We start from the raw sequence: 16844 nt of genomic DNA, 5'->3' as shown, positions 1-16844 counted from the left end.
GCTTTTCTTCTGCTTTGCTTCCCAGACCCATTTTTATTTGTGCTCTTAATACTTTTCTCATTTCCCTCTTTCACTACTTCTAGTACCAATTACCTTTATCCTAAAACCACCAAAAATAAGTAGCCTATAAGTAATTCCTACTGGTTGAACACCAGAAACACGGTCAGTCACTTCACAGTTGATGATTCATGTGGGCATAACGCTGTTAGAATTAATGCACCGTAGTTGGAATGGAATCTGGCACCATACTTGACTGTAGGATTTGTGCATGTGTGTGAATGTTTTCCTTTTTCTTTTAAAAAATCCAGAATACACTAAAAACATTTTACAAAATATATCCTTGCCTACTGTGCAGTAGTGTTTGAGGGCTAAAATGGAGAGAAAATTTTGTATCTTCATCTTTTTTCTTATGTGCCAGTTCAGCAACGTTTTTTCCTGAAGGATATATTTGACATTAAAATTATTAAAAAAAAAAAAAAAGTTCCAAAATCACTTTAAATTTCAAGGTCTCTTATTTTAATTCATTTAAATTCTTAGTAGGCGAGTACTGGCTATGCTTATTTATATGTACTTTTTATGTTCCTTGCTGGGCTTTTTTGTGACTGTGCTTGATTGTGGTGCTTTTGTTTGGAATTTGCTAGACTTCTAAATCTGTTAAGTTTTGTTTTTTTACTAAGTTCTGTGTTTCTTAATCTGAAGCACACCTCAGCTTAAAAAAAAATATATATATAAAACTTACATCCTCTGGTCACATCCTGTAGTTTTACCCCCAGAAGAAAATTGTTTCATGGACTCATCACCACTGACTAAACAATAGTCATGTTAATAATATTTGTCTTGCTTGGAAAATATGTATTTTATTATCTTCATAAGTGCTTCTTGTCTTTTCTTGTGTGCCATTCCAAATGATGGGAAAGTCTCTCACAAGCTCTTGATTTAATTTTTCTTGCAGAGGATCTCATTCCTCATGTAAATAATTTGTGGTTGGAATAAGAGCTTGATTGATGTTTATGTTTTGGAAATTTTAACAATTAGCTGGCAATCTGGTCATTTATGTCATTGGATTCCATTTTTGGAAAGTCACGTGTACTGAAAAATCAGCTCCACATCTCTCCATTGCCAGGGTAAGTCTAGGTTGGATGTGGGGAAAAACTTCTTTACAGAAAGGGTTGTTAAGCACTGCAATAGGCTCCCCATGGAGGTGGTTGAGTCACCATCCCTGGATGTGTTTAAAAACTATTTGGATGTGCTGCTCAGGGACACAATCTAGAAGAGGGTTGTTAGAGTTAGGGTAGCATGGTTAGGTCATGATTGGGCTTAATGATCTTTAAGATCTTTCCCAACCTGAGCGATTCTGTGATTCTATGATTTTTAATACTGTGGTGGTGGAGGGCTTGAATCAAGGCTGTGATTCCCCCGCAATGGTTAGTACCTTAAATCACAGAAAGGAAAATTCAGCACAAAACACATGATGCGAACACAACAACCTTTTGTTCTGCCACATTTGGACTCTGGCCGTGTCTTGTGTTTAGTGCAGGAAAGCAAATAAGAGTGTTTTCATTTTTTCACCTTCAGTTTTCCTGAGCTTTCTTCTGCCTACTCTGTCACTGGCTGAACTGGCACTGTTCCCATAAGCCTTAACACCTCCAAAGGACAGGAGAAGTGTACACAATTGTATTTGTAGTCTCAAGTATCACATGGGCCAACTGATACAAATTATTTGCACATTTCCAGCATTGGGGCTGACGTCCTCTACCACGTCAATTAAACCAACGTACATAGTTAGCTATTCTTGCACACAACTTTAAGTACCACCCCCCCTCCCTCCCCCTCTGTGCCCCCCCCTCCAATTGTTTCGTGTTTGAGAGGTGTGAAATTCTGCCCATAAAAATTCATTTTTAGAGAAAAACAGAAGAGCTGGGGAAATCCACTCAGCTGCCTGTCAGATGGGAAACTGCAGTCTGCCCTGTTGGAGTCTGCAGATTCCTGTGCTGGAAACTGTGTCTGTGGAGCAGCAGGCAGGGAGCGGGATTCCCTGCTGCCTGCCTGCTGAACCTGCCCCATCACTCCCATCTCTGGTAGCCAGCTGCAGGATCAAACATCAGCTTCTAAATGTGTTTTTTCAAGTTTCTGTAGCCTACTGTATATAAACAGTACTGCATGTCTATATAAAGGGATAAAAAACCCAATTTGCTAAACCCAGTGGTTAACCGTTATCATCAAAGGACTAATTTCTGACAAGATATCTTAGAATGAATTTAATATACTAAAATGAATATACTCAGTAAAAATTAAAAAGAATTGTGTGCATTTTTGTCCCAATTCAAACTCAGACATTATAAAGGATGCTTAATTTCAAGTGAAATCTCTTCAAAGATGCAAAACCTTTCTGATGTAAAAAAAACTTATTGCGACAATTGAGTTCTATCACGCAGGCAATAATGTGCATTGTAAATATAAATATTTTTAGAAACATTTCTGCTGCGTTACTTCAACATACAGTTGATCATTTTAAAAATTATATTTGAAACCATATTTGAAAAGAGCAGCTTTCATCTGCTGTGGATCTGTGTGCTGAATTTCAGGTCAAAGTGAGGGGGTTTTTTTCTGCCTTGTCTGATCCTGTGGCTTTGAAGTCAGTGTGGACGGGATCTTGCTGATTTCAGAGTTCTTAGGCTCAGGCGCAGAGGTTAAACCCTTGGAAGAAGGAGAGGAGGGGGGCAAGGACTGTCAAAATGTGATGGAAATACGTGGGTGAGTTCTGTGCTCCCGTGAGGCTGCGTGGTGGATGCATGTGGGAGCTTAACCTAAAGTTTAAGGCTCTGTTTTTCAAACTTGTGCGGCTGCAGTTCCCCACATGGGTCAGAGACAGGAAAGCATAGCTCTGAGCATACAGAAACACCCCTCCTTTCTCTGCAGATCACTCATTGATGATGGGATTGACATCTTGCTTTTTATCTTAGCCGTCAGCAGCCGGCCTGTGTGTGCAGAGCCAGAAGTGCCAAGCACAGGCTGCTTGCGCTTTCTTCTTTCTTTTCTAAGCGTAATTACAAAGGATGAAGCATGTCACCTCTCAGTCAGTCTCTCAAAGCCAGCTTTAAAAGCTGTCATACAGGGATGACTTGAAACTGCAGGATAAAAATAAAGCCAACAAGTCTCAGCTTGGCTTACGATGAGACATTGGAGCCCTAAACATCAATCCAGTCTGTGTGGCATTCCTGAGTGACTGTCGCAGTGTCCTGCTTATTCTGCATAAAGAAAAACTCCATACAGTTTTTCCTGAGCAACAGGGAATGGGAAAAGGTGTTTCTTGGAGTCTGGTTCAATCCCCATGTGTTGCTTACCATGCTCTTTCTTTTTCCCCCTCCTCCCCCTCTCTCCTCCTGTAGAATCGCATCGGGAATTCCTTCACAGGCCTGCATCTGGATACGTGCCAGAGGAGATCTGGAAGAAAGCTGGTAAGAACTGTTTAAAAACAAGAGCTTGATATTCTGGCAGCTGTGTGCAGTTGTTAACACACTGATGTGAGGAATAAAAAAAAAAAAAAAGGGCTTACTAGTAACAAGAAGAAATTGTATTTAATAATCTTAAACTGGAACCGATCAGAACATGAAATAATCTTCATAATGGAAGCATCTGCTGCTGTAGTTAAGGAACTTTTGCTGCTTCCATCATGGACTCCTATTTTCGAGAATTATAAAGGTTTCAGGCTAAAACTTGATATGCTAAAGTTTCAACATGACAACAAATTAAAAAATTTTTTTTTGTGATTTCCTCTCTTCCCCCCTCCCCCCAATTTTAGGGTTCTCACCTATTTAATGTGAGAATTCCCTACAGAGTATATTCCCAAAGGAGCTGTAGTGTGGCTGTTCTTTTAGTAAGATTTTGTGACAGTTAGCCCTAAGTGAAGCCTGGGCTCACGCTCCTGCTAGGTGTTCAAGGAGTCAAGCAAGATTGTCTCCATAAATGCTCCCCGTGGTTACCTGGACATTCATGTCTTCCTTGAAGTTGAAAGCAACATGGGCAGATGTGGATGTGAAGAATTTGTTTAAACACTCAGAAATTCTGCCTGAGCCAAGGAGTCTCCTGGCAAGGATCCTGCTAGGCTACTAAAGAGAAGCCTTTACTCTCTCACCATCACTATCAGAGCATCTTTGTTTTCAGAGGGGCCAAGAGTTAGTTGGACGAAAACTAGGTAGTTGAGCATGTACTCTCACTTATGCTTACACACGCACACAGAGTGACAAAGATATCTTTTGAACACCTCTATAACCATGTACTGAAACCTTCTGCGCAGCAGTTAATGATTAAATGGCAAATACGTAGCAGTTCCAATGCTTTCTGATCAAACACCCTTTAATTGCTTGGTGTATTTTAGACACGATACAGGACACACATGTACGAATGTTTTGCTGGCATATTGTCACATCAGACAAGAGGTTGTGTTGTTAATATAATGCAGATTCATCACTAACAGTTAACATTTGTCAGTATGTTAATTAGTTCTTTTGGAAACATTGCCGTTTCTGTGAAAAATAACTATTTACAAATTCTTCTTTTGTCCAAGGATTATGTAGCTTTGTAACTTAATGCTGTTTTATGGCCCAAATATTTTTCATAGTTTGTTTTGCCATGTTCATGTTAACATTGTAGCTGAAAAATAAGAAAAAAATACGCAGTTCCAGGAATCCTCATAGAGAAGCATTATTCATTGGAATTTCAGGAATTTGGTTTTTCTTGAAATAACTGGGTTTTAATGTTACTTAGCATTTCAGGTTATTTTTGACTTCTAGTTGCAGTACCGTAGAAGAAATTTCTTTATAAGCTAGCAATAGAAGTTTAATGGAAGCTTTTGGCCTGACATGTAAAATTGGATGTGCATTCATGTTGTGTTTATCCAGAGATAGCATTTTAAAGGAGCTGTGATGTGTCATCTTGTGAACATTTGTATCATCAGTTATTTCAAAACAAAGTTTTAAAAGTTTCTTTGGTCCTATTTCTGTTGTGGCGTTCAGTCAGATTCCCTTTAGTAAGTATGTCTGTGAACTGGAGAATAAAAGTCTGACCTGATATATATATATATATACACATCTATATATTTATACATCTACGTGTATATATGTATACATCTATCAGTAACATACCAGAAAGCATACCGCTTTCACTAAATCACTGACATTTATTTTCAAAAGGCTGTGCTTGAAGTTGGAGGTTCAGAATCAGTTCGAGGAAGTAAAAGCACAATTCAGGTCTGTGGGCTGAGTCTCTATTGCCATTTGAGGTGCTGTGCAGTTTCCTGGCATGGCTGCTACTGCCAGTCTAGAAGTCTGCAAATCTCTCATGAGTCATTGCTGCAAGTTCAGTGTGGATATCTTGGTGTCTCAAATGACAATAAAGACCAAAGTGTAGACAGCTGAGTTAAGTGCAAATGTCTGATTGGGAAGCTGAGTCCATTGAATTGAAAGAATTTGGCATAAAAACAGTTTATAAGCAACCCTCAAAAACCAGCAAATAATTGAAAAACAGATTCAATTTAAACTTTTAGAGTCTGATTCATCAAATATACTAAGTGAAGCATGTACTTCTGTGATGCTGGAGCAAGTATGTAGTATCTAACACCTTGTAAATTAAAACCATGTGAATCCAATTCAGTTTCATCAGTGGAAAATTGTCAGTGTCCTGATTAATGTCATTGAATAATAGTTATTCAGATGAAGAGTTCAAGACAAGTTCTCAGTGCCCTTAGTAGTCAAGAGTAAGGCAGGCATATGAAGAGGATCAGTCAGATCATAGATTAGATGATTTGCCCTCTGGAAATGTTTCTCTTTGTCAGATACTGAGGTGTTTCCAGACCTTTGTGGGTTGCTGTTTTAGCTGCCTTTGATCTGATAAGGAGACTGTCTTCCAGCCATTCACCATCACACATAAGGACCTACTGCTAGTCACAGTCCACAGGGAAGTGCTGGAATTAGCAAACAGGCACAGAGTGACCATACTCTCTCATACAAAGGCAATAAATATTTTTCAGGGTATTTCTGATACCAACTCCCAGTGACCTTCTTTACTCTGCTCACCCAGAGAAGGAGATGATGCAGATGTCATGGTTGACACAGCACCTCATCCCTGTCCTGTCCATCACTTCCCCTTTTGTCATGATGTAGATATAGTATGCCCATGATACAAGAGAAATGGCTGGGAATTGACTGGTGAGTCATGTAGTTACAGCAGTGAATGATGACTTGAGTGCTTCTCCTGAGTCAACATCTAGGACCTCTGATCATGTTGAGTAACGTCTATTCCACATAAGCTATCTGCTCCCTGGAGCTTCTTTCATAAGTTAGTGTTATTCACATTGAAAGATTTTAGTTGCATTCTGAAGATACCTAGAGAAATTATACCAAGACTGCTTAGCACAACCTAGAAAATGAAAGATGCACTTAAATGCATTTTAGATGTTTGATTTTAAAATTTTTTGATTTGTATTTTCAGATGTTAGAATCTAATCATTCTTCCTTTCTGTGGAAAAGTGGCAGTATTCTGTGAAGCTTTCATTCTTGGTCTTCTCTCTGACTATTGTCAAGGGTCAGTCTCACTAGTGACCTTTCTGAAGCTATGAAGCCTGTGTTCTATGCCTATGAGATATCTGTAGGTACTGAAAACTTTCAAGGAGATGTGAGAAAATGGATGATGGGGAATTTTGTCTGTTTATATTGAGATGATGTGACCAAAAAGCACAAGGCTGTAACTCTTTGCTTGCACTTTCAGGTATTTCATTGCACGAATTCTGCTGTCAAAAGTAATGGAAATACCAATCCGTAGTTTGTACTTTAGCATAAAGTATAATTCCTTTTCCTTTGGGATATGGCCTCATAAATACTCCATACACTCAAAAGCATTGCAAAAGAAGTGAAAATACTCGGTTCTATTTCTATATCTGGTCTGAACAAACGTAGCTAGGTAGGATTAAAACTGTAACATTAGAAGTCTTTGTAAAATGTTGGGGTACTCTGCTTCCAGTTTAAAACAGTTGTTCAAACTAGCATTTCTAAGCACTGCAAACATCTCAGCATAAGACTAAGCTTGCATCATATATTGAAAGTGCATAATGCCTAACAAAGCTAATTTCTCTTCCATAGTAAATACCAGCAAGAATACAGATTTTCTCAAAGAAATTTGCTTTGTTAATAACTGCAGTTCATAGACGCAAAACGTCTGTATTTAAGTTGCCTCATTTTTATGAAAATGGTAATAAAATTGCATCTGTATTTTTGCCTGTGTATATTTCTCTTCTCACAATCAGTGAATGTTTGCAGTTGGTAATAAATATTCAAGCACCTTGCAAATGTCCTACCAATTCCCTTTGCTGATCTGTGCATGCCTGTGGGACTAGAATAGGAATGCATAATTTAAATATAAATTGCCTGATTTGCATAGACAATTAGTCTAGCTGCAGCTTTGATCGTAAGCAAAAATTATTGTCCTGTATTGCCACTTAGATAGAATTTTAATTCACCTTGAATATTCAAAGTAAATTAAGCCTTGGCTGTGTGGTTGAAGGATATGATTTTTATCTCTCCTGAGGCTTTCCCCTAAACAACAGTTATGGTAGGGTAATATAAGGGCATATTTTCAGCCTCATAAAAATAGAGGCATAAGTTTTATCTCTTAATCTCCCTTTCCCCACCCCAAAAAATCAGCTGACACATATCTCACTGCCATACAGGCATCAAATAATAGAATGCTTCTTTCATTTTAATTAATGCAACTTTAGCGGGTGCGTGGATTGAAAATAAGTCTCTTTTGCAGTTGTACTTTGTGTTATTGTTGAAAATAGAGACTTTGTGTTGCAGCTTTTTTGAAATAACAAATTCAGAGAGGTATAGGCATCAAAACTCAGGACAGCTACTGACTTAGTGCCTGTATGTAAGAGTTAGGTGTATGTACATGTGTGAGCACCCAAATACATGTGATACAGCCCTCAACTCAAATCCATAACACAGTTGCAGTACTTAAATTTTAATCTACGGTAAAACATTTTTATTAGAAATCTATGTTTTTAATTAAACATAACATTTAATTAAGGTGGTTTTTAAGTGGATGAAACAATTAAGTGCAAACACTTGAATGAAACATGTCATAATTAGTTTTAATAGAGTGTTAATTGGTACTAGGTTTGCCAAGTTAATAATTACTGCTTATTAAATTTTCAATTAATCATTGTCATTTTGCTTTGAATAAAGATGAAAATTAGATAAACTAATTCAGGAGGAGGATGGTTTCCTTGTTAATTAGAGCAGTTAATTAGAAAAAAAAAGGAATTACTTGTTTTAGTTGTCAATTAAAAGATTGTTCATTAGTAAAATCTTTGCACTCTTCCTTCATCAAAATCCAAATAATTAATTTGTGACAATGCATGTTTTCTGGAATAAAAGATATGACACTAGTAGATACTGAAGAAACAGCTCATGGTGACTTAGTTATTTTACTAAAACATGAAGCTTTGGATGTAATGAAGCAGTCTGTCCCTGCTCAGGGTTAATTGTGTGCTGGAGTCATGTTGGCTTTAGGGCACTCAGGGCCCAGCAGCGTTGGGAAATGATCTTTGCAGTGCAAATGTTGGTCTGCAGAAGTGTACAGAAGAGATCAGTAGATCAAAAGATTGTTATTAAACAAATTTTAATTTTGGCTTTTAAAAGTATGTGTCCGGGAAAAATATATTAAACAAAGAATTTAAAATTTTGTAATAAACTCTTGGGTGTTTCATGTACTTATTCTGTAAATGAAAAAAGAAAAAATGCTAATGATTTAATCCTCTAGTAATTTTCAGAGCTAAGTGATACAATTCTGAAAATGTCTTATTATTTCTTTTGTAATAATTCTTGCCAAACATATTCTTGGATCTGGTGTACTGCAAAAGCAATATCGGCTGGTCAGCCCTGCCTGTGGTAGAGGGGATGGAACTTGCATCCTTGAGGTCCCTTCCAACCCAAGCCATTCTATGATTCTATGATTCAATTTTCTGAATAAAATGTTCCAGAAGATTACAGAAATAATGCCCCAGAGACCTGGAAAGTCTGAACCTTATGATATGTTAATAAAATTATCAAGAACCACCATGAATTTTAGAGGCTTGTGAGAGCTTTGTTGGTAAAGAAATAAAGCATCTGGGTAGTCTTGAAGAGTCGCAAGGAACCAAGTTCACCTTCACCCTGCTAAACACGAAGACACGATGCAGCAGATTAGCTGTTGCATCTCATGATTTAGTTGTGCATAGCCCTGCACTAAAGATCCTGTGTTGACAAGGATTTCTTCCCTCATTTACAGAGGAAGCTGTCAATGAAGTAAAACGTCAGGCAATGGCAGAGTTGCAGAAGGCAGTGTCAGAGGCTGAGCGGAAGGCTCATGACATGATCACTTCCGAGAGAGCCAAGATGGAGCGCACCGTTGCCGAAGCCAAGCGCCAGGCTGCAGAGGATGCACTAGCTGTTATCAATCAGCAAGAGGATTCAAGCGAGGTAAGTAAGGTCTTTGCTGGATGGCCACCTCTCTAAATGCTTTCACCAGCTAGCAGCCCCGTGCTAGGAGGTTGCTTTTGTCAGGACTTGAACCTGCTTTGCCTCATCTGATGAAAAATTACTAACAGCTGCTCTACGGAAAGGCAGAGAGCATGTCTTTGTCTTCCATTCTCTCAAGTATTTTAATGTCTTTGAGAAGAATTGCAAACCATTGTGATGCCAGTGGAAAGTAGGATCTGTACAGTAACCTGGAGCAGGAATCAGGATGACAAGTGGCTGCAAACCTTAGGTGTATTTGAGCTAGCTGTAATCCAGCTGGCACAGACAATTCACGTGGTACCAGGATTCAGTTCCCGCTATGAACTATTTGCTCATTTGCTTTGGACATGTATTACAGGCAGATGCTGAACCCCAAATTTTCTTGGTAATATCTGCTCAAAATAGCTACTGGACTTGGGCTGCAGTGTCACCTTTTAACTGATATTTAGCGTTAGATATTGCGCACCTTTCTCCTCTAATTTAGCTTCTCACTACCTTTACTTTAAAGCTCTTCAAAGTGCTGATATGGAATAGATAACAAGATGGTTTGGTGGAAAATGTTTCACACTGAAATAGTAAAGAAACAGTAATTTAAGAGATTAATTAATTAATTAATTTAAGAGATTAGAGCAAGGTGGTTGTAGAGCAAGGTGGTTAAAAGCTTGTCAGGGGAGGGCAGTGGCTACGGAAGCTATTTGCAAAGGATGATGGTTCCTGTAGGACAGCATGTGAATGTGTATTTACAAGTGTTTCCTTAATTTAATTGTGCTAATTTGACTGCAGGATATAGAGAGTTGAGAAGTGGACAAACATCAGCACCAATAGCAGGAAGCTGAGAGCAAAAGAAAGACCAGGGTGTGTTTTACCAGTGTTGCAGAATTTTATGTCTGTTGCAGATGACAATAAATAATTTCCTAAGTTCAAACTGCCCTTAAAAAACAGACGTGACAGAAACTACATCAGTAAAATGTTACTTCTGTGCAGTCATCAAATCAAAGAATGTTACTTTTGTTAACTATTTCTTGTTCTTGTACTAGGCTCTTGGCTGTAGTGAAGCTACAGTTGGAAGGAGAATAGATAGCAGTACCCACTGTGTGAGGACATGTCAAAGCACTTTTCCTGGACTGCATGGACAGCACTGTAGAAGAGTCACTTAAGTTGAAAGATGCAGATGAGGTAGCTGCAGCATGCTGAGAAAACTGGCAGAAGTCATGAGCAGATAAGCCAGTGGCATGCTGCAGTATGCATCCATAATTTGTGAGAGCGTAAGATTTTAATTCATACCAGGCTTCTCTGGAGATGAAAGACCATTGTGGGATCACTGAATGCCCAAAGTTCTCCTTAATGTGTAGCAGATGAATAATGAGGAGACAAAAGGAATTGATTTTCAGCATCTGAAAGTTTGTCAGGAAGAAAGGGACCAGGAGAAGCGTATGTACCCTTTAAAGCACTAACTGTTCCATTGCAGATTAAATGAGACATAAATTCAATTTATTGGCATTTTGTGTCTAAGATATTCAAGGACATTTTTCCTACTCTGTGTTCATTGAAGGGGCATTTGTCTGACTTAGCATCATTAAAGACCTGTCATTTTACATGTGTATGCATACAAGAGATTTCTATTATCAAAACCAAAATTCCAAAGAGAATTACAAAGAGAAAATTGTAAATTAAATCTGTTTAGTGAACTGATGTAGTGTAGGCAAGACAGATGAAGACCTTATGTGCCAGTACATACAGCCCATTCTTCCACAAGTAGACACCCAGACTGGAGAGTTTGTATGCTGTGATTTGCTCCTGATCAGTTGTACCTCTGGAGAAAGCTGTGTGACAACAGACATCTTTACATAAGCAAGAATTGCTTATGAAGTTGCTTACTTCTTGAAAGTAGAAATTAGAAAGGGACAAATAGTTCTTATAATTTCACTTTAATGAAACGTGGCTCAGAGGGTTACAAATGTTCTGTAACTGTTTATATTCAGGGAAGACAGAAGCCTTCTGGACCTAGACCAATCTACATAATTAGGACCAATTTCAAGTGAGGTTGGTGGCTTTGTCCTGCAGCTTTCACCGCTGTGGTCATGAGCAGCACATCAGTATGGTTGTTTTGAGATGCCAAATGCAAGTTTTAATAGATCTCAGTACATGTTTACAGATGTTTGGTTAATTTTAAGGCAGGTGGCAGTGGTACTTACTTGACAGCTAATAGCTAGATGTGCCTGGTCAGTTTTTATTTGTTCCTTCTCAGCCTTCAGTTATGCCAAACTCCACCCACTTAGAACACTGCTTCCTACAACTACCTATTACCTTTGGCTAACTCCTTTTTTGGATAACACATCTAAAAATGGACTGGCCTTTTCCTTCATCTTTCAGGACAGGAGGTTATTCTGCCAGTGTTTGAGAATTGTTCCTTTGGAGTTGAGGCCTTGTGTTCAATGAGGTTGAGGAGTAAAACTTCACGTTTGCTTTGCTGTTCATTATCTTTCAATCTCTTTGTGACTATCCCTCCTCATTTGTCTAGGTTGGAAATCTCTATAAAGTTTTCTATTTACAACACTGTTTACAACTTTCAGCAGTACATTGTAAGTATGTATTTCAAGAGCTATCTCAGGTTTCAGATATGAGGGTGCTGTAGCAGCAGCTACTGAACATAGAGGAAGACAAAGCATTGCTCCTCATTTCTTATCCTTGCCTGGGATATTACAGCAAAGTCAACAAGAGAGCTCGATATAGGCTGCTACATAACCTCCATGCAGCTCCTGACAGCATATTTCTCCCACGGGTGTAATTTGTTCTTTTGGCTGTGGAAACTATGGAAGGAGGCAGGAATTTGGCTCCACATTTCTAATGTTTCTGATATAAATTTCATCTGCTACAGCCACTCCCTGTCTGTTCTCAAGATTTCTCCCTTACAGCTTCATTTGTTATTTCGTAAAATGCAACATGGATCTAGCTGAGGCTTCCTGGAGCTGCTTTGCTCTGAGGACTTTGTAGCATGATTTCTCTTGCTGTCTTCTCTACAACCTGAAGCCATTTCTAGGACTAAGACTACATTTTTTTAATGATTGCCATATTAAGGTAATACGTAGTGTCCTCATGCAAGAAGTTTTAGAGATCTTGCGTAGAAAAGTATGTGTGTATATATTTGAAACCTGAAAAAGTGACCTCCATGACTGCAAGAGAACAGTGACATTGATGTGTTGAGCAGACCAGAGCTAAGTAAAGGTCACTGAAGGCAGTGAGAAGACCAATAAGAAGAGGTGTAATTTTGGGGAGCATCTTGAATTTTAAGAAGTGTTCTGCAATGTGCTGAGCATCGCCATGTCACATAGTAAAGTTTTCACTTCTGACCCAATAATTCCTTTCTGAATCATTGTCCTTTGCTTGTGTTAGAGTTCAATTTGATTTAATTGCCATCAGTATCTGCACATTTACTTTTTCAAGATTTTCCAAGATTTTCTCAGCATAAGCTTTTGTGACCAACAAGGACATGGTCATTATTTTCTGTTATCACAACGAGATCGGTTGAAGACCAGTGAGCAGAGCATGCTGCGGCCAGAAAGCAAAACGACAAGAGAAGGCCTACCTGTCAGCATGATTGTTCCTGAACCGCAAATTATTTCTTTACCAGTTCCTTACAGTTGCTTGACAAAAGATGACCCATTCATCAGGAGTTGACTTGGCTGAGTACAGAAACATGTGTGAGCAGCCTACTCTTTAATGACTGCCGTACTTGCTTTGGCTGCAATCTACTGTTGTGCAAATCAATTTTAATGGCAAGGGTGAGCAGCTTAGCAAAGAGACTGTCTGCCCAGATTGTAGGAGGGGGGAATTAAAACATCTGTCTTTCTGCTCTGGTATAAAATGCCACAGAAAGATCTGACAGTCAGTGCTCTTCCTCACTTTTAGCAGGGTGGGGGCTGGGGATGGTGAAGGAGCGCAAATGTTTTGGTTCTCTGCTGAAAGCAGATGCTGACATCTGATCAGATAAAGCAGTATGTAACTGGTCCAACACTGCTTTTACGAGACGTGTAGTGTTAAGGCTTGTTTATATTGCAGCAGCTTATGTTGTATGTGAACATCACACTTACCTGACATTTTGAAAGCATCTGGGCTCAATCTCTGCTGACCAATCCATTGAGACCAGGACTGTGCCAGCAAACCTGACTCCGAGCATCAGATGCTGTGATGCAGGCGAACCCAATTTGTTAGGCTGGTGTTGAGTTTGTACATGTCAGCTAATGTTTAATTTTCTTTTGGCTGGGCAACTCCTAGAAAGCAGCACTTTGTCCTCTGCAGTGGTGAGTGGTAGAGAGGCACCAGAGCCATGTGTTCAGCACAGGATCAGACAGTTTGTGATGTGAGCTCTGGCAGAGCCCCAAGCTGCTAAACTAAGCCTGGCCAGCCAGCTTGCATGTCTCTTCTGTGTGACTTTCTGCACTTCTGTATTCAGGATGTAGCTCTCTCTGCTAGTTTGTATGAACACAGGTATACATCACAGAGTTAACAGTGGCTTGGCCTTGAATGTTCTCTGATAGGTGCAATTTTATGAGAAACATTTAACAACTTGAATCTTTCTGAGGAGAACTGCATTTAGAAGCACTGTGGGAATTTCCAAAGAACCAATGTATTTTTTTCCTTCTAATGGGTCTTTGACAGAATTTTCAAAATCTTCTCCATTGTGGTTGTGGTCATCTTTTTTTTTCTTTTTCTCTTTGGCATGGGGCCATGGAGTAAGTGATGATTACAAACTTGTTAAAAATGCATTTTTTTCATAGCCAGCCATGCTTCCTATCCTGGTAAACTGTGGAAGTTTGTCAGAGATGATATAACAGTGTTTGATACTGTGTTATGGCCTTTCAGAGTTCGTAGTATCTTTGACGTGTCAGGATCCATTTGTTTTTTGTTTTTTTTTTTTTTTTGTTTTCCCTCTTCAAGCCAACTCACACCAAGTCTCAGCTGGAGGTGTCAGAGGAAAACAAACACTCAATTGTGATTAAATATTTCAAAAATGAAAGTGATGGAATGGACAAAGTTATTGAGAAATGTGTGTCCTGGTATTGGAGACCACAGAAATGGAGACCTTTTGTTCTGAGAATTTTCATGATGGCGTACAGAAGTTTCTAAATTCTGCTGTTTAAAGATGGAAGCTTAAGTGGATGAAAATTAAGAGTCTGACCTAAGATAAGGCTTTGACCTATGACTGATGTTCCCTGTTGGCTGAAAGAAGAGGATGAAATATGATCAGTGGCATAGATTTTGAGTGAGATTCCCATCTGTTGTAATTTACCCAATTTCACTGAATTAATGCATTTTCAAGGTAGTGAGGTTAAATTGAATTATGTAGTCTGAGAATCTTGCCTTTTGTATAACCTCACTCTTTCCCAGGAAAATCAATGCAGAATAAAACTGTAGTCCAGTCCTGCTCATAGTTTTAATTACATCTGGAACTCTGTAAAGCACTAGCTGGAAGTGCAGTATAGTAGGTGTCTCCCTGAAGACAGAAAACAGACCAGGAGAGGCTTTGGGAGATCCCCTACCCTGTTTCCCAATGCATGATCAAATCTAGCTGTGATATTCCTGCAATATACCTTCTTTGCCTATGTTTTAGCAATGGAGATTCTCCAGTTGCCTCTAGGCAATTTATTCCAATCTTTAAAAAGATTTTCTATAACATCTTTTTCCAGTTCTTCCTACAGCTGTTACATCTCATTATTTTTCCTGTTAATTCATGGTTATTGCCAGTCTCACTGCAGTAGCCTCTGAGATGTTTGGATGCTGCTTTACCTCTCAGGCTATCATCTCTGTTGGAGTCCATTTGGTCTTTCCTCATAGCTTGTGTTCAATCTCTGATAATTCTCACAGCCTTTCTTTGTATCTTATTTGCCTTATTTCATTTTCTGTATTTGAAGTGCATCATCCCAGCATAGATGGTACTCCAGGTTTGTCAGTGCTTGGAGCTAAAGAGTCTTAAGATGTCATACAGTCCATAGTCATATCTTCATATAGTATCCATACCTTCTGTATGGTAGTTGTCACCTTGTCATCAACCTGACATTGTTGTCCCATGTTATCCGAGATATTGTCCATGCAGTTCAGCTTCCATTTGGCTGATAAAGGAATACCTGCTTAGCCCTATACTGAGCTCTTGAGCTTCCCAGAAGGAAAGATGCTTTGAGCATGGTCAATCCCACAGCGAGCTCACGCTCTGTCCACAGTGTCTGGATGATTAACTTAGGAACATGTGAGAAGCGGTGCATGAAGCACATCATAACAGTAGCCAGCATCTTGAGCCTGGTTTTAATTTGGTAGAGCATGAACTCTGAAGCTCTCCTTCAGCAGTGCGAACAGCGTCATTGCCAGAGCTTTAGTTATTGAGTTCTGTCTCTAGAGCCATTTTCTGCTGCTTATACAGAGAATGGTACATCCACTGGTCACAGTGGTGAGGATTTGGTAGTACTGGGAGTTCTGCATGACAAATCCAGATGCTGTTGTACCAGCTCCCTATTTTCATTTACACCATCATAATTCTTAAATGCATTTTTTTGTGTGTGTGTGTAAATGTGAGCTATAAAATTTATTTTGAAATTCTTGCGTTTTATGTGCTTTTATTCCCACAATTACGTTAAAGACATAATGACCTGTTAAATTATAAATAATATATTCAGTGGACAAAATCACGTACTAGACAATGTAGGATACATCAAGTAATCATGTAAAGAAGCAGCTTAGAGCTTTGTCACTTCATTAAAATCTGGCACTTATTTATCACTTTTAATGTTCTGTACAGGCTGATAAGTTAACTGATGACTATTTTAATAAGAAAGTTGAGCCTATGCTGTTAAAATTTAAATGATTGATTTCTGACTAATATTAATACAGATGTTGTGGTATGAAACCCAAATACTGTTTGATGGTTCTAGTCAAGTCTGGGAATAGTTCTGTCTGTGTGGATATGCCTTTCTCAGAAGGAAGGAAAAAGGATGATGCCTCAGAAACTGGCTTCTATTAACTAAGTAGATACTTGAGTAGAAAAAAGTTTAATGTTCACATAACATGCACTTGAGTGCTGCAATCAGATCTGCACAAGGGAGGGTCCCCTGCATCTGAACAGGTGCTGGTTATCTTCAGCTTTCTTTTATATGAGGAAAAATGCCTTTTTGGAGAAGTCTGCATGGGGAGATTTCGTACATAAACACGTTTGGAGCAGAATCACGCTGTGTTTACTGATCACAGTGCAAACATCAGGTTGGCAAAATGAAATTTCAGAAGTACAATGCAACTTTTGAG

The 16844-nt window shown here is 38.8% G+C and overlaps 1 protein-coding gene across 6 annotated transcripts in view; it reads left to right on the top strand.

Moving 5' to 3' along the window:
- Positions 1-16844, top strand: part of RUNX1T1 (RUNX1 partner transcriptional co-repressor 1) — a 109973-nt gene that overhangs the window by 87688 nt on the left and 5441 nt on the right. For all 6 annotated transcript variants that reach the window (XM_052703357.1, XM_052703356.1, XM_052703355.1 and 3 more), the window contains 2 exons: positions 3390-3458; positions 9325-9515. In XM_052703357.1, the coding sequence (XP_052559317.1) occupies positions 3390-3458; positions 9325-9515 (260 nt within the window). The remainder of the gene's footprint in view (positions 1-3389; positions 3459-9324; positions 9516-16844) is intronic.

This window comes from Tympanuchus pallidicinctus, unplaced genomic scaffold, assembly GCF_026119805.1.
Source record: "Tympanuchus pallidicinctus isolate F22 unplaced genomic scaffold, pur_lepc_1.0 scaffold5, whole genome shotgun sequence".
NCBI lineage: Eukaryota > Metazoa > Chordata > Aves > Galliformes > Phasianidae > Tympanuchus > Tympanuchus pallidicinctus.
Note: the sequence above shows the minus strand (reverse complement) of the source record. Positions and strands in the feature narration are given on the sequence as shown.